Source organism: Canis lupus, chromosome 35 (genome assembly GCF_048164855.1).
Source record: "Canis lupus baileyi chromosome 35, mCanLup2.hap1, whole genome shotgun sequence".
In the NCBI taxonomy this organism is placed as follows: Eukaryota; Metazoa; Chordata; class Mammalia; order Carnivora; family Canidae; genus Canis; species Canis lupus.
Window position 1 is genome coordinate 26,602,511 of NC_132872.1, and position 18,449 is coordinate 26,620,959.

At 40.2% G+C, this 18,449-nt stretch overlaps 1 protein-coding gene across 2 annotated transcripts in view; it reads right to left on the reverse strand.

Annotated features, from left to right (window-relative positions):
- CRYBG3 (crystallin beta-gamma domain containing 3) overlaps positions 1–18,449 on the reverse strand; it is a 102,098-nt gene that overhangs the window by 81,866 nt on the left and 1,783 nt on the right. For both annotated transcript variants that reach the window (XM_072812305.1, XM_072812306.1), the window contains exon 2: positions 4,703–4,769. In XM_072812305.1, the coding sequence (XP_072668406.1) occupies positions 4,703–4,769 (67 nt within the window). The remainder of the gene's footprint in view (positions 1–4,702; positions 4,770–18,449) is intronic.

Sequence of the window (18,449 nt, forward strand, 5' to 3'; positions counted from 1 at the left end):
CAGGAAGCTTTTACCCAAGTGTCTGCAAGGAACTCTGATCATGAAGGAAACAATCTATTCCATGGACAACCCAAAAAAGCTCAGGTTTTAAAAACACTAGGTACCACTTAGGACAGTGTGAGTCACAGGATTAAAAAGTAAAGAGTTTGGCTGAAAAAAATCTCCAGATGGCATACCTGAGCCCAGGGCTCTTCCCTGTCCCAAGCAGTTAAACGATCCTCCCTACCTGCTACCACCTCCACATCCCAACCAAACAAATATAGATAGAGAAGACATCTCTGAAGATGTTGAGACTTTTGGGCAGACTGAATCTGAGGTATCAAAGGCCATGCATACAGAAATGTCTAGAACCCCGACAATCAAGCTTAGAGTCCAGGAGGGATGTCAAATAGAAATCTGAGAGCGGAAGAACGAAGCAATAAGACTGAAAGCTATTACGCTTTGGAAGACTGACATTGAGGAGGTCTGAGGACTTTGAGAAACACCTATATGGAAAGCAGTTCAGCCAGAAAGTGAGAAGAAAACAGAAGGTAACGGCACAGGTAGGAATTGAAATGAAACAGTATTAATGGAAGCAAAGATTAAAAAGAAAATCTTTGGAAGACAAGATCTGGAAAATCATGCCTCAACTGGTTAAATAAAATAAGAACTAAGAAAAGACTACTTACTGACTGACGGTGGTCAGCAACAGATCACTGGTTTCATGCAATGACTTTCACTCATTTAACTACTTACTGAGTACTTACGACATGTGTACCAGCCACAGTACTAAGTTTTCCATGAATGAGGGAGTAGAGAAGAGAAAGGAGTCAATGAGAAAGGATTAAGAATTAAATAGTGATTGAAACAGACTTTCATAAGAAATGTTGGGGTAAAAACTGGGAGCAACGTGAAATGATCATTTGAAAGGAAACCAGACCCACCAAAGGGAAAAAACAACTGTATTTTGTTTATCTTTTAGAGTAGGAGAAAGAGGAAGAAGGGAGGGGCAGAGGGAGAGAAAGAATCTTAAGCAGGCTCCATATCCAGCATGGAGCCTGATGTGGAGCTCAATCTCACAACCCTGAGACCATGACCTGAGCCAAAATCAAGAGTTGGATGCTTAGCAGACTGAGTGACCCAGGCGCCCCCAAAGCAACTGTGTTTCAGAAAAGAAATAGAAGACAGTGATGATGGAGGGATGGACAATCAAGGCAAGGTCCAAGAGAAGGCAGTAAGTAAGAGACCAAAACCAGACCAAAACCAACAGCAGGGAGGCTTTAGGAGTTTATCCTTGGAAGGTAACAATTCCTGAAAATTCCTCTGAAGTAGCAGATGGCAGCAGGGAATTAGAACACATCTTCCCACTCTTTTATTTATTTATTATTTTTTTCCATTCTTTCAATTATAGCATATGTGAATGTAGCAGGACTAAGTATACAAGGCTACAAGACTAGATTGTAGACCCCACAGAAAAACAAAGGTAGACTATAAACTAAATATTTGAAAGTTTTGCCAGCCGGATATAAATACCTAATTCATATACAAGAGATTTAAATTGGGATGATAAATTCTAGCATTAGAAATGGCTATCAACGTTAGCAAAACAGCAAATGTTGTATAGCATGTAAGTGATAACTAAGAATATATAAAAAATAAAATAGAGCTTCTATAGTCTTTAGTTGTTTGAAAAATACCATTAATTTTGTAGCTTAAACCTACAACCAAACAACTGTCAACATCTTGATTTGGCATCTCAAAGTCAAATACAAAAAGAAATGTATAAGAACATCTATTGCTCATAAATCTGTTATGTTTCAGACTCAACAGGAAAAATGCCGTGTATTTTTTATTATCACAGAGGGCATTATCATAAAATTCAGATTAACAAGATGGAAGCATGGTAACAAATGTCACATTACATTTGCTTGAGTGCTGTGTCAGAAAACTATTCATTAGAAAGAAAATAAATGCATATTATTTATTCTACTTGCTAATGAAATACTTAAATTGAGACTATTTAAAAGAACAAGACCATAAATATTGTTCTAACCGATTTCCCTCCCCACAAAGTATGGTGCTGACTATTGGTGTTATTAAACTATATATTTCTGATGTCTGGCAGTAGTATATCTAAACCATTGGGCCTGTGTGGCTAGGCTGAAGGAATCTTACTGGTAGTTTCTGGATGGTAAACCCAACAGTTACAAGGGCCAAAATGCTCAGGCCACTGCGGTGAGAGTGCTGTGGTACCCTATTATGAGCTAACTGTACTGTCTAGTCCAATGGGCCTCAGATCATAAGAGAAAGAGTCTCATGACTATGAGCCATATTTAATATTTACGTGGGGACCCAGATCCCAAATTGGAATTTTCCTGGGCACTCAAGCCAAGATATTAAGAATGGATGGAAAATACTGTAATCACAGAGGCCCAGCCACAATAACTGCCCAACATGTCTATTTACTGCACCTACAGAGGTGTGACTTTCTGGAACAAATCTTTGCAGGTACAAAGTTGGACGACAGCACAGGCCAAAGTTGAAGGCTTTTTTTTTTTTCATTGTTTTAGTGAGATTGTAGCTGAAGTAGTGCAGTATCAATTACAGGCTGAGTGGGGAGACAACTAGAGCCTGAGAGAGGGGAAGGCAGCAAAGAGAGCAGCAGTGTTTAGAGAAAGTCAAGACTGGTATGGAGGCAATAGGGATTAAGAGATGGAGTGTCAGGAGTTATCAGCCAAAGAAACCTCGAAGTTGGGAGAGCTCAAAAGAAAATATTTCCTGTAAAACAACTTGAGGGCAAGGCTGCATGCATATACACCATTAGAAGTAAAACTCTTGAAGTGAGGCAACTCAAGACATGCAAAAAGTATAGGAGGAGAAGAAAGTTACAGAGCTCATGCCATGGTAAACCAGCAGGCTGGCCAACAGTTGGATCAATTGGTAGGAAAAGAGTAGGCAGATAGGTTACAAAACCTGAAAACAGTATTTTCTTTTTTCTTTTTTTCTTTTTTTTTTTTTTTAAGATTTACTTCTGAGAAAGAATGCATTAGGGGAGGGCAGAGAGAGAGAGAGAGAAGCAGATTCCCTGCTGAGCAGGACACAGGACACAGGGCTTGATCCCAAGACCCGGAGATCATGACCTGAGCTGAACTAAGGCAGATGCTTAATCAAGTGAATGGTCCAGATGCCCCCGAAAGCAGGATTTAATATCCAAACTCACAATGGAATGAAGACAGATACGGAGAACAATGTGATCCTGATTTTTTTTTTCTATCAATAAAGGTAAAAAAAAAAAAAATCAGACCCTATTTTTCTCTCAAAAATATACTTATATTGTTTATTATTATAGAGGAAGAATGAAAACAGCTTTATCTTGACCATATCTAATGCCTTTGAACCCTACATAACGTTTAAAAGCTCCCTATCACTGATGAAGAATTCAGCGGACTTTATGCTCCTTCCACTGACCAAGCTAATTTACTCTGAAATTCATGGAAAGCATAAGCATTCTCCTTTACAGACTGTCACAAATCACGTAAAAAGAAAATTGCTGTGACAAAACTCCATGCCTGGACAGCTACAAAAAACCTGATCACATACATACCTGTCATCTAACAAAATACCCAGTTTCTAGAAAATTACTTATGAATAAAAAGAAATGCTACAAGGTTAAGTGATTTTCAAGGATTTTTTTTTAAAGATTTATTTATTTTAGAGGGAAAGAGAGAAAGCAAGTGAGGGGAGGGGAAGGGGGAGGGGGAGGGGGAGGGAGAGGGAGAGGGAGAGAGAGAGAGAGAGAGAGAGAGAGAGAGAGAGAGAATATCCTCAAGCAGACTCCCTACTGAGCAGGGAGCTGAACATGGGCTTGACTTCATGACCCTGAGATCATGACCTAAGCCAAAATCAAGAGTCAGGGATCCCTGGGTGGCGCAGTGGTTTAGCGTCTGCCTTTGGCCCAGGGCGTGATCCTGAAGACCCGGGATCAAATCCCACGTCGGGCTCCCGGTGCATGGAGCCTGCTTCTCCCTCTGCCTGTGTCTCTGCCTCTCTTTCTCTCTCTCACTGTGTGCCTATCATAAATAAATAAAATAAAATAAAAAAAAAAAAAAAAAAAAAAAAAAAACAAAATCAAGAGTCAGATGCTCAACTGACCGAGCTAGAGGCAGCCTGATTTTCAAGGATGTTTAACCACACTTCTCAGTAACTACCTAGGGAGGTATGTAGCTTATACACTTTTCATGCTTGTCCTGCAGAAGCAAAGAAAGCTGGTTCATATGTGAACTGACCAAAAACATCTACCACATACTGAAGATGTAAAAACATGTTATTAACTTCTACCCACCAAAAGCACTATTAAATGTCAGCAGCATTTGAGAAAACAACATAAATCAAAGAACATCCTAGGAAAAAGAAACTATGGAGGTCAGGCAATCCAATTCACAGATTAGAAAACTAAGGACAAAGCCATTCAGTGCCTCAGCTGAAAGCCCCACAATTGGTTAATGGCAAAGCCAGGGTAAGAACACCACTCTACAACTCTGCTCAGGGCCCTCCCCCTCACTCCACTCCATCCAAATACTATGTTCAACAGAGCTGGGCTGGATTTCCACATAAATAATACAGTGCTCTTTTGGAAATGTAAAATGAGATGACAAATCTAAAAGGAGGAACAGAAATTAAGAGAAACATTTGCTCAATATAAAATATTGATTTAAAACTGTACCTTTACTGCTTCTGATGAAAGTACATTTTCCTTTTTCTGACTTGTGCTCATGGGCTCATTTTCAACACTGAAAAATAAAAACCACAGTTTCTTTGAAATTAAAAGAGAATTACTAGAGTCATAGTTCCTGAGTTTATTTTTTTTTATTTTTTATTTTTTTTAGTTCCTGAGTTTAAAGCAAAAATTGAAAGGTCTTTTATGTGCAATGCTCAAAAGATTCATGTACAAAATGTAAAAGAATACATTGATTTGAATCTCTACACTTGAGAACACATTCAAAAATACTCATACAGGCCTCAGAAATTTTCGTGAACCTATCGCACACACTACATCTTATGTTGATAACCAGCATCTCAGTAACGACGCACCTGAACATAGCAGCAACAGTGTGTACCTATCACAATCTTGGAAAGGATTAACACTCTCCAGTTTTATTTATATTAAGGTTTTCTGCAGCCCGGTTTTTTTTTTTTTTTTTTTTTATTGCCCATACGGAGTACTATACGGAATAGAAATATTTCTACTCAGCAAGTCTTTCTACACATATAGGGTAACCTAGTGAATTTTGGGAATAGTTGAATGTAGATGCAGGTTCATCCAGCCCCCAATGTGTCTCAGACGGCAATTTAGGAAGCTGAGTTCCCAAACCGTCACCTCTAATTGTCCTGTCTAGAATACCTTTGCAGATGCCTTAGGAGATGTCATAATAAACTACACTTCCTATTAGGCATGTTAAGATTTCAAATACAAAATTTTTTATTTCCATGTTTATACATTATCTGGTTTTCATACTTTTCTAATGCTAGACGCAGTGAACAGCTCCCCTCTAAAGATGATCGTGACTGTCTGCCAAGCCTCAGGAATCGTGCTGGGCCTTGAGGATGTTAAGAACAAGTAGGTCAGGGTCTTCGTAAAACTCAGTCCAGTAGAGATACACAAGTCCAGACAGATACACAAGCAAAATAATAATGCAGTTTGGTAAAAGTTATAACTGCTAAATGAACACAACGCTAGAGAGCACAAGGGAGCAAGGGAGGGCACTTCTGCCTCCTTAAATAAAGTGTCCACAGCAGAGGTAGGATGGAGGTGGTAACACAGAACACACATTTTCAGGAAACCATGCTTTGTTCGTGTGTTTTAATAAAGGACTGAAGCACAGCAGGTTGGCTGAGGTAACTCTGCTAGATAGGAGAATGACACCAGAAGTATTGCCTGCCAGACTATGAAGAACCTGCCTGACCCGTTTCAGAACTCAATCTTTGTCCTACTAAGCACTGGGAAGTCCTTAACCAGGGGACAAGCATAAAGCAGGCCGATGACTCTGAGAGTGGGGAAAAACACAGGGAATCATGGTGACTGGCGGTAGAGGGGGTGAAAAAGAGGTGGTCTCAAGAGCTCAGATTAGACAGGACAGGAAGAGAAGACACAATTTGGGCTATTCAGGTCTTCATCCCACAAAGCCCAGTGCAATTATGTAGACTATCCGTGGAACACATGGTAATGACAAAAAGAAAGATCATGAACACGTGGAAAACATAATGGATTAAAATTTCATTAAGTCTCAACTCTGTACAGAAATACACAGAACAAGACACAGTCATACTCCCAAGCCTTTAAATGTCAACAGGAAAGGAACCCAGTAAAGAAGATGAATATGTGAGCTGTGTGCTTCACACATGAAAATTCCATGCTAAAACCAGGGACAGAAATGGAAAATAATATTGTACAATTCAGAACCATAACTAAATACATCTATCTTTCTATAAAATAAGAATGTCTCTAACACTGCTACTTTAAATGTGAGTGGGTTCTCGTCTCCATTTTCTTCCATTTTGGCTTTATTTTTTGTCACAAGTTTGTTTACAATTCTTTTAAATTAAATGTCTAGACTGGTCTATTTAAGCACAATTTTAAAAAGAGACTGGCAAAATATATGTAAAAAGGGCATATTATAAGGATTTGGAGTATAATCAAGGGTAATACTGAGCTTAATGATTTTATAAGTATATTCTCTAACTACAACCAATTTTAAATGACCTACCTAAAAACTAAGCATTCAAGTATTTCTTTCAGTCTACTAATTCTTGTTCAAGATTCTGAACAAGAATCTTGTTCTGAAACTGAAATTCTGCATAAGAGTGTTAACAGCGCATTCTGTAAACTTACTGCCTTAGTGAAATTGGAAATGAAAATGGTAAAAGTTTCCTTTCCAATACAAAATCTGTGTAAATAATGTAGGTTCAGGTTCATGGGATTAACACAGACATTCATAATTTCAAGTAGCTATAATTATATTCACTTTACAAACACAAAATGCCAGAAAAATATAGCTGTACGTCAGCATGAAAGTATTCTGTATTGAGCAAACACCTGAAGAATTTAAAGCTGAAAACAAAATACTTGACACTTCATATAAAACTCTCTAAAACTTAAAACTATGTGTAAGTCTCATGAATCTTACAGCTAAACCAAAATTTCAAAATCTCTTGAGGTCTAAAGTAAACAACACATTTTAAAATCCTGGGTTAGCTATAAAAATTGTTGTTTCAAAAAGCCTTCCCCACCTTTTTTCTAGTTTACTAAGGAAGAGTCCTTAACTGATCTCGGGCACCTCTGATATTGCTCTATTTCAGCTCTTCCTTCCTGTCAAAATGATTGTTAATCTGATATCACATCTTCCAGTTTAAAAATCCCTTTAGGAAATCTCTATCAGCTGATAAATAAAATGAAGAGTCCTTAGGATGCAGTTATTCATGTGGCCCCAGATACACATGTCACATAGAACCAGTTCACATTTTCAGAATATGCCAGTAAATTACTTTCTTCTCCTGTCTGCAACAACCTTCGACACCTTGTCCAACTCTCAATCCTTTACAACTTAGTTCTAGCGTCATCTTTATTTTTGGAGGTTCTTATTGAACCCAGTGACCCCACTCACACGTTTCCGCTTTTCACCATGACGCCAAGCTATCTAACTAGAATTTGAACTCATTAAATTCAGAAATTGATTCATACAGAGCCTAACACTGTTCCTTATGCTCAAGTATTTAATTTAAAAAATGCTATCGATCAGGTTCTCCCATTTGTGATTGCTTACTCAAAAAAGTGTTCCATTGGGAACGATATAATAATACATGCTTTTTTAAAAAAAATAAGTAGTATGCAAGTCTCTTGAAAGAACATAAAGGTATAAAGAGAAGAGTAGGGCTGGGAGCAGAAAAATCACTCAACAGAACCAAAATTATTCTGAGATCATTTAAAAGCAAAACACACACACACACACACACAAATATTGAATACACTGGACTTAGATGTCTGCTTACTTAAATAAAATTAACACAAAGGACTCAAAAGGCTTGGAATAGTATTCTTAGACTCTTAAATATATGAGGGAAAGAGAAACATGTTCAAATTCAGATGATTCCAAACCTTATGAAAGTTGACAATCCGTTCTTACTGTTTTTTCACAGCTTAACCCCCCTCCCCTCTTGGACCTGGGAATAGTTCAATAGCAGTATTTTTAGAAAGCACACATCTTGCTCATGGCAAGGGGTGAGGGGCAGGAATCATAACCACACATAGGCTCAAATAAGATTATCTTGCATTTCCAAACAGCCTCATCTTACTTAGCTAACAGAACTCTGGAAATTAATCCTTCAAAACAGCCCACAGAAATTATCAAGGTCAAAGTAACACAGAAATTGCTCATTTTTGAAGCAACTTCTTTAGACCATACCTAAAAACCAGTAATCCAACGTGCAGCCATTAACCATTTACTTTCCAGACAAATGAATACAAACCTCTGGGCCAAGAAAAAAAATGGAGCACATCAACATTCTAGAGTTCAAATAATTTATGTGGAGGAAAACCCCTATCCTGTTAATGTGTCTTATTCTCTAGTTTTTTTAACTAAATTTTAACAAGCTTCCCTAACCCATAGCAAATAAGAAGCAAAAATGGGGCACAAGAACTCACTCAGTCACTCACTCACCAGATAAGTATTGTCCCCTCTGTTTTTAAGATCCTTTTAAGTACCAGGCTCTGTTCCTGGTGCTAGGGGTTGAGCAGTCAACACACCACACAGAATCCTTCCCCTCACTCTTTCAGAATCCCTACCTGGATGCACCACAATCATGGACAATCATATTTATAAAGCAAATTCATGTGCCCAATTGTCAAGGACTCCAGTTAGAGGGGCCCAGGAATGCGCATACTCAATAACTGACTCCCCCTTCCCAGGGCAGTCCTGAAGCAGATGGCTCTCTGACCACATTACTGAGAAACAATGGTCGGGGAGCCTTTCTACGTTCAGCAGAAGCCAACAACTGAAAGTTGTATAGGGAAGAGAATGATCTAGTCCAAGACATCTCCACTTAATATTATTTAAATGTGTTAAGTGTTAATAAAGGGTAGGTAGACAATTACGGAGAGAACTCAGTCACGTAGGACATAACCCATTTTCTGACGCCCATGCCCTGCAGAGCTCCTGGCCCTAGCAAAGAGCTATGGCCCTAACGAGCACACTGAATATCACGTGTACAGAGTGAGACCAACAAGAGAGTATCCCCTTTCAGCATACAGCACAGCCTGAAGCACAAGGGATGCTGCTGGGCCTCTCCCAGACTCAGTTCCTCCAGAGGCAGGAAGGCAACTTCCTAGTCAACACACACACACACACACACACACACACACACACACACACGGAAGCATGCAGACTTGGAGGAGGACAGGGTGGAGACACAGTGAGGGAGGAAGGCTCTCCACTCCTCGCTGCTCCTGGAGCACAGTCTGGGCATTGCCTCCTACTCCGCCTTTTCTCTCACACATCATTCCTGTGGTTGTACCAGAAAAATCTAGAGGTGTTAAAGAACTGAATACAGCTTTCATAACTGTCTTCTGGAGGCTTGCCCACTTCTCTACGGAAGCAGAAGTCTATTACTTCTTGCCATTTTTAGAAAGGAGGCAATGTTTGGTGAAGACATCACTGGCAGTAATTCTGAGCATCTCTAAACACAAAGCCACTTGATAAAACGCAGTCCCCAATTTGGGAACGCCCTATACATGTACACAGTCCCCCGATTCACCGTCCACAGGGACTTTCCATAGGGAAATGAGGATTTCCCTACTCTCCTTCCTCTCCATCCCACTCAGCCTGATGGGGCCTGAAATGATCTTCCCACTCCGATTTTCACTTCCATTGTATGAGGTCGGGTGTGCAATAGAGGAACCCACGGGGCTGAGGACAAAGAAAGAGAGTCAAGGCAAATCTCTTGTTTTCTCCCTGCACCCCTCCCCCCTCTGCGAACATAAAGCTCTCTGGTCCCCTAGTCCCCTACACAGTGGCACCCTCTCCACCACAACTCCATCGGCCTCCTGCCTGGCATGTTGTTCCTTACCTTAGGGCCCACTTGACACCATTCCTCAGGTGAAACTCTAGAAGCAGCCAGAATCAGGCCTTCCTTTGAAATGTGATCAACTCATAGTCCTCCAGGTGTGACTTTACCTATAAGAACTAAATGAACAAATAATGTGGAACAAGAAGGGGTCTTTTACCTATCTACACCCTTTCCTCTTGTCATTAGTAAGCAAAATGCTTTGCAAAACGGACTTGGATGTCTGTCTCAGGGATAGACCTTAAGGACAAAAGTCACTTCAGTCAAAATGCACCTTTCCAGATCTGATTTTTGAAATAGAAATGAAATGCGTGTCAGACCAGCTCTTTGCCAGATCTAAAATCCCATATGATCCCCCGGTGGTAGGGAGGATGGAAAAAGAAACAGGTGGACTAACCTTGAAGTTTTCGAAGGAATAGAGAGACCAACGAAGAACCAAACTCAGTATCAAAATTAATAGCAGGACATTCTGAGAAAGAGGCAGAAACATGTATAGTCCTTGTTTCCAACCTACTGAGACCACCTCAAGGCCTGTTCTGTACTCCCTTAGGCTCCACCTTCTTAGCCCTCCCTGGGGTCTTTAAAACACAGTACGGCCTTTTGTCCCCACAGACTCTAGAAGGGTCTGCTGCTGCCTTGGGGGCATCTACACCACCTTGGAAGTTTTTCCTTACAAACGCAGCTTCACACAGCAAGCCTAGAGGTTCTCTTTGTTCAATATAATGCTGCAGGCATATTATGGATTAAAGTGACTTTAGTGCACTGGCCTGGAGCCACCATCAGCATTTCCAAACCTGCTTCTGTGGGGACAAAGAGTTCCACACTGACAATTTACAGTCATCTGGAAAACTGTCCATTCATAAACACTGACTGCCAGCAGTTGAATAGTACTTGTATTTTTTAAATGACCATTAACAGAATATAAAACGGGTGGTTATGGCACTATTTCTAGGCTTCAAATTAAAAGGTAACTAAAAGCTGCAATTTTAAGGCAGTCGAATAGCTTGTATTTTAGCTCAAACATCTGGCATTTGCATTTCATAACTCTTTGGAGAAAAACTGGGAGAAAAGAGGGAGGGTAATAGACACGACGATGAAGCTCCGCTGCTTTGCAATCTTAGGCTCTTCTGACAGTCCTTCGCTTGTTATGTCAGCCTTCTCCTGTAATTTACATATCCACATGGAAGCTGGTTTACTTCCGGTCCCATGTCGTGCCCCCAAAATCAGACCCATAATTGCAGTTCAATCACAGGCTAGAGAGAACGTTGGTATGTCTGATGTGTACCTGAGCTGTCATTATGCGACACCAGTAACCGCTCCCCTCGCCCAAAGTCCCCTCTCTCATACCCTTCAGATTCTGAACAGTTAGGACCTACCTCACATGAATCAACACCCTCAATCTTTTTTTTGTGACATGAACTCAATACTCAAAAAACGGGCACTCATTCATATAGCAGTAGTCATGCAATTGTCCTAAGGAAGGGCTGCTGGAGATCCAAGGACAGGTGAGACTGTGCCTTCCCAGAGCCTGACCAAGGCTGGCTTCACCTCCAGCCTCCAACCCAAATTCTTTCTCAAGGCAAATTCTCCTAGCATCAATATATAAACATACACACACATGCCCAAATGACACTTTCAAAAAGTAAACATCTCAACTCCCTACCGCGGCCTACCTCCTCTGGCCCTGACTCCCTCCCCCACATCATTGACAGTCACTGTCCCTTCCATTCTGTTGTCTCTGCTCACTGTGGCTTCTGTGCCAACACGATCCTGCCCCAGGGCCCTGGAGCTGCCTGTCCTCTCCGCCTGGAAAGTTCTTTCCTCATATTTCTGTCTCACTGCCAAGTATCATCCAGGTCTTTGCTCACATGTTACCCAAGAGGGCGGCCTTCCATGACCATCCCATCTACATCTTACTCTGGAGTCACTGCCTTCATCATGTCCCATCCCCTCATCCTGCTTTACGGTACTTCAGAGTACATATTCTAGAATTTGTTAATTTTGTACCCTCTCACAATCGAATGCAAACCCTATACAAGCAGAGCACATTTAGATATTCAAACTGCATTTGTTTGCTTTTTTAAATCGACCACAATACTTTGCATTTTTTTGTCCTTTTAATAAGGAACAGATGATTTGTAAAACAGATATGAAATAATCAGAAAGAAAAAAGTACAACTCGTATCCCTACCCAAATACTATTCTTTCAGATTATTTCCTATGTGCATTTCCTCATATATACATATTTTTATGAAAAAGTAGTTCTCTTCAGGATTTTGAACTTTTTTTCACTCAACAGTGATGCTTTATGGTCTTCTATAATGGTATATAGGTTTATACAAATTATAAAAATAATTTTAAAATTAGTCCTTTAAAAAAAAATCTTAATTTTGTCATCACCTTTCAGAATTCAAACTGTCAATTAAGTGACAGTCAAAATAATCAAATTTCTCTGCATTATAAATATTACTTCTATTTATTTATAGCTTTAATTGCAACTCTTCTCATTCAAACAAGTTAATACAGTTCATTCATCCTTTGGAAGATCTCTGCCAAGTCAGGATCAATACAAATTCTCTTGATTTTCACTCTTTATGCACAGATATTCACCAGGTCTTAGTCTCTCTTCCCCTGAAATAGGTAATTCATTTTAATATATAAAAAGATATAAAATGAAGTCTCTCTCGCTTGTTCCTTTCTTGAGCCAGTCTCCTATCCCCTCTGCCGCCCCGTTAACACAGCACAGAAACAGACTTATTTCACACTTCCCCATTTATATGGGAAAGGGAGCATACTACACTTAATGATTTCCAGCTTGCTATCATTCTTAAAGAAACTTGGAGATATTTCCTTAATGGCACATAAGAAGTTTTGTCATTCTGGCAGCTGTGTGATATCCTATTCTATGACTGGACCATGATTTATCACTTAGTCCACTTGATAGGATACAACTATTTCTTTTGCTATTAAAGCAACATGCCACAGCTAGCCTTGCATAGGCAATGTTGGGCCTGTTGGCAAACTGTTTACACCTGTGCCGAATCAGAATATGTGAATCCGTGCTGAGAGAACCTGTCTAAGGCTGTGTACCAGTTTATTCTCCCACCAGTCACTACTTGAGTTAGATATGGGTAAACTACAATTTTTGCTTATCAATTAGGTGGAATACGGCATCTTGCTGTACTTTCCATCTGCACGTCTTTTGAAAGAGGTTGACCGTTCTCATGGGATTAAATACAAATTTATAATTTGATATATACATTTGTTTTCCTTTTCCCAGTTGTCAGGACCACAAACTCTTTATCGTACAGAGTGCTGACCCAAGCCATCTGGGCAGACATCCAGCTGCATGCCATTGTCTTTTATTTCCACTCCAAACCATTTTCTAGAGCCAGCTTTCTTTTATGGGTCCTCCTAAGTCAAGCAGAGGAAGCAATCACATAAACGCTGTGGCAGGCTCTGAATTCAGGAAGGAGAATTTCACTCTGACTCTACCACAGAAGCTGTGAGACTTCTGATTAATTATCGGACCTCTCCAAGCCTTATAGTTCTGTAAGACAGTATAAACATACCTCTCACAAAGTCTGTTAAGGATTAAGTGAATGTATATTTTCAAAGTCCCAAGCACAGGGCTTGGGTCTGATTAGGGCCTTAATAAACGACAATTTAGTTTTGTTGTCACTAATCTGTTAGGCAAAACACACACACACACACACAAACACAATAACAGCACAAACAAAAAACCCCAAAACACTGGACTAAGAAAATAGTTATTTTACTGCTTTGGGGTATTTACTGCAATTGAAATTAATTTACTGCAATTAAATACCCCCAGGGATTATACATGGAGGGACAGTCCTGCTGGATGGAGTTCTACCATCGGCCATCACAACTGCCGACCAAACATTAAGAATGAGTTCTTTCTGGTTACAAAGCTTCAATTTCTTTCTCTGTCAGCACCAAGCTATTTTGTGTAAGGATCTCCACTCATATGAAATGTTAATTCCCAAGAGGATGTGCTTCTCTGCCTCCATCTAGAACTTGCCACACCTGTAGAGCCTAAGAAGAGCAAGAACAGAAGAAAAGCACTTTCTATTCACATCTCCCTAATATTCTGGTTGGCAAAGGATGTTAATCAAACCATGCTCACAGAAAAGCTAATAATGTGGGAAGATATGTTGAAAGCCCCAATAAAGCTCTCATACGATAGCTGACAGCCATGAAGCAAGCAGTAAGCATGTTCTGAACCAAACAAGTCACATATGCCAAACACATTTTTGGCTTATAATGAGCTCATCTTGAGAGCAGAGATGTACATGTGTATCTCCTCTGTTAATTTATGACCTCTTTGAGGGCACTTTTAGTCATTCACTCATCTCTATCCCCACTGCTTCGTACCATATTTGACACACAGCAGCCATTCAAATTTAGGGAATGAACAGACTTCAAACAAATGAAATTGTAAACTTTTATTTCATGCTGAACTTCACAGAAGATATCCCAGATTATTTTCCTCAGCTTAAATTTACACCAGCCTATGTTTTCTTACAACTGCCATTGTATTAGCATTTCTGGCAATACCTAGGCTGCTGTGTGTTTCACCAGAGCTCTGGTTAAAAAATGAAATATCTTATCTTGAAGAGAACATTATTTTCCTCTTTACAAAATTTGCTAATATCCCCTTACATATTTTCCTCTAAGAAAAAAAAAAGGCTATCATTGTTTTAATACAGTTAGAAATTCTGAGGACATAAATTTATTGTAGGACGATGTGTGGTACTTGCGACTTTAACACTTGGAGTGTACAACTGAGCTTCAACCAAGAAAGAGTCCCTAAATTAGGCATCTGGCAGACACCCTGTTAAACCCCAAAGATAGATATCTCACTTGAAAGATGATATATGGTTTCAACACCCTAAAAGAGTCTCTATTTCTACTCTACTGCCAAAAGTAGCTTCTGAGCGTTCGGTCAACCTGGGAGTTCAAGATTCTCAGAAAATACACACTGCTGAGGACTTCTGGACGTTCCCAGTCATCTTTATTACGAATGGCATGAACTGATGTGGTCCTTCAAGACCACACAGGTATCTCCTATTCAACTAAACTAATTACCAATTATTTTCCATAGTGCTTTCAAATCAATGAAAACACAATCACCATAGAAATTCAGAGAACAAAGCTCCCTTTCCTCACATACCTGATGCTGTGGTCAACACTCGTTCTTTAACTTGAAGGCCAGTAGCTCTCATGCATCAGAGGCGCTACTGCCATTTTTCTGAGAATATCGCCTGCACAGCGAACCATTAGCATGCTGGCTTGACCCATTCAACATCAGGTGTCAGGCAAAAATTCTCTGAACTTTAAAGAGAAAGCCAAACACTGTGTTGAGATCCCCCATGTCTCTAAATGCCTAATGTGGGGGGTACTACCTCTGGTTGAAAACCACTAATAAGTGCCTTCATGCTCTATCAACAGTGATACACTTCTCACCTGAGCTAGGTAAAGGGGACACCAAGATGAATAAGACAGCCCCTGTCCTTGGCTAGAGAGCGTCTTACCTTCTTTCTCTCAATAACAATATACTATAACACTGAAAAAAAAACAGCCAAGAAGAGTCAATCTGAAATGGGCCACATTTCTGCCACCCATTCTGGAATAAAGTATGAACAATTCCAATTGACTTATATATTCAACTGTGTTCTGAATGAGCAAAGTTCTGAAAGGTGGTGAGCAAGATGGTGTGGAAAAAAGAACCATAGCTTTAGAGTCAGAGAAACCTAGGTTAAATCTCACCCCTGAAACTTACTACTCTCATGATTTGGGGTAAATCATTCTCCATGGGAGTCGTATCCTACCTCCCATCCACCTGGGTGGAGGTGTTTGAATTATCCCAATTACTGGAGGATGCTATTGGCAATTATGGGCGGGGTCATGGATGCCAAATGTCCCGCAAAGGACAGCAGAGTCCAGTTCCACAAAGCATTGTTCCATCCAAGATGCCAACAGCGTTCACCATTAAGAACTCTCCACCCTCAGTTTCCTCAATTGTCAGAACAGTGATAAGCATACCAACCTTCAAGGCTGAGGTTTAAATGAGAAGCTGCTAGTAAAAGTACCTCCTAGCCCAGGGATCCCTGGGTGGTGCAGCAGTTTGGCGCCTGCCTTTGGCCCAGGGCGCGATCCTGGAGACCACATCGGGCTCCCGGTACATGGAGCCTGCTCCTCTCTCCGCCTATGTCTCTGCCTCTCTCTCTCTCTCTCTCTCTGTGACTATCATATAAAAAAAAAAAAAAAGTACCTAGCCCAGTAATGTGTACAGTTAGTCCGTCATAAATTTTAACTATGAGTTAAAATATCACACAGAGTTCCTTTTAAACAGGCCCATCATGTGTGATGCAAAGAAACAAAAATAAGCAATCATTTTCTCAAAGTGGAGAACGTTAATAGGCAGGTATCTTCCAAATTTCATATTCTAGCAAGTGTCTAACAGGCTCCCACAAAAGTAGTCTGAACTTTAAGAGCCAAATACTGTTTAGAGACCTCTGTGACCTAGATCCAACCTTTCTTTCTCTCTGTCCCACTGATGTATATAGTTTCCAACAGATCATAACCTCCTACAGGCCTCTGCTCAACGTAGAACACCTGTTCCCTAATTCGGTCTTCCTAGCTAAGTTCTCTAATACAACACTACCAATGCCCTGAAGAACCAGGTAAAACTCCCTCGACCACGAAGCCTGCTCCCTGCTCTCCCCTACAACTTCTAATGAGTCCTTTACTTGTGTGCTTATAAATTGGGTTAAACATCATAGCAGGGACGCCTGGGTGGCTCAGTGGTTGAGCATCTGCCTTTGGCCCAGGGTGTGATCCTGGAGTCCTGGGATCGAGTCCCACATTGGGTTCCCTACGTGGACCCTTCTCCCTCTGCTTGTGTCTCTCATGAATAAATAAATGAAATCTTAAAAAAATATATAGCAGTTATTCTCAAATTGGGATCCACAGAACTCGGAGTTCTCAAGTTTCCTATGAAAACTTCAGGGTTTTTTTATTTTCTACATAGTCTAAAATAAATATAAGCACCTCCTAGACCTGGTCAGTCACCCAAGAAGAATACTAACGAACAATTCAAGTGTCCATACCTGAATCTGCATATATAACAGTGTTGATGTTAACAGACCTTTTTTTAGTTGCCAAAGGTTAACGAGAATAGGATAGCAGCAAACTCAATACGTAAATGAGGTGTTCACACCAGATGAAGCCCAAATAACTTAGAGCACTCCATAGAAGCAAAGGCTTTCCTATGGCTCAAATAAGGGAATACTGGAAAACCTGAGTCATGGCAGAGCACAGTTGTCCAGTCACGGCAACCACCAAAGACCCTGTGCTTGTCCCAGCTGGTATTATATGCGTTTTGTGAAGAGCCAAAAAAGTTTTTAAGATAATGCGTAAAAACTGACTTTTAGGGGATCCATGGGTGGCTCAGTGGTTTAGCGCCTGCCTTTGGCCCAGGGCGTGACCCTGGAGTCCCGGGATCAAGCCCCACATCAGGCTCCCTGCATGGAGCCTGCTTCTCCCTCCGCCTGTGTCTCTGCTTCTCTCTCTCTCTCTCTCTCTCTCTCTCTCTCTGGGTCTCTCATGAATAAATAAAAATCTAAAAAACCAAAAACAAAAAAAAGCACTTACTTTTACTGGTCATATGGTTATGCTTAATTTTTCATTCTGTTCTTAAGGAATTCTGTTAAGTTCCGTTTTGTATTTGTACATGCGTAAGTTTTATAGTAAAATTCACATAAGCAACACTGGGAGTGCAAATAAGGAGACTGTACAACACAAGCTTAAGGTCTGAGAGAATCCATTTCAAGTACACTGAAAAATCAGAAAGCAGATATTAACCCTTAATGTTTTTTACAGGGTCTTAGAGTTGCAGGTATAGCATTGGACTTAAATACTTGTTCATTAACTGAAAAGTAACTTTGGGCAAATTTCTTTAACTTTTTACAGTAAAATGGGGACACTGATCACAAAGATTCGTCCAACCTCAACTGTAATATTGTTAAAACTATTTTGATAAATTCAGTGCTAGATACATGAAATGTACTAATACTACTATTTTCAAGTGGTCTTTTCAGTGTCTTCTACTTTCTTGTGAGAAAGGTTCTTTTTTTCAGTCATCTTAACATCCCTACTACTCACTCCAAGCACTGCATGTCTGCTGTTGGGGTCACCAGTATAAAAGGCAAACTGGGCTCCCATTAAAACTGCAAATTAAACAGCCAACATACCCTTTCATTTTGAAATAAGAGCACAGTTCTTAGATCTAACATCGCAATTCTGTTTCCAATCTTGTTAACACCAGG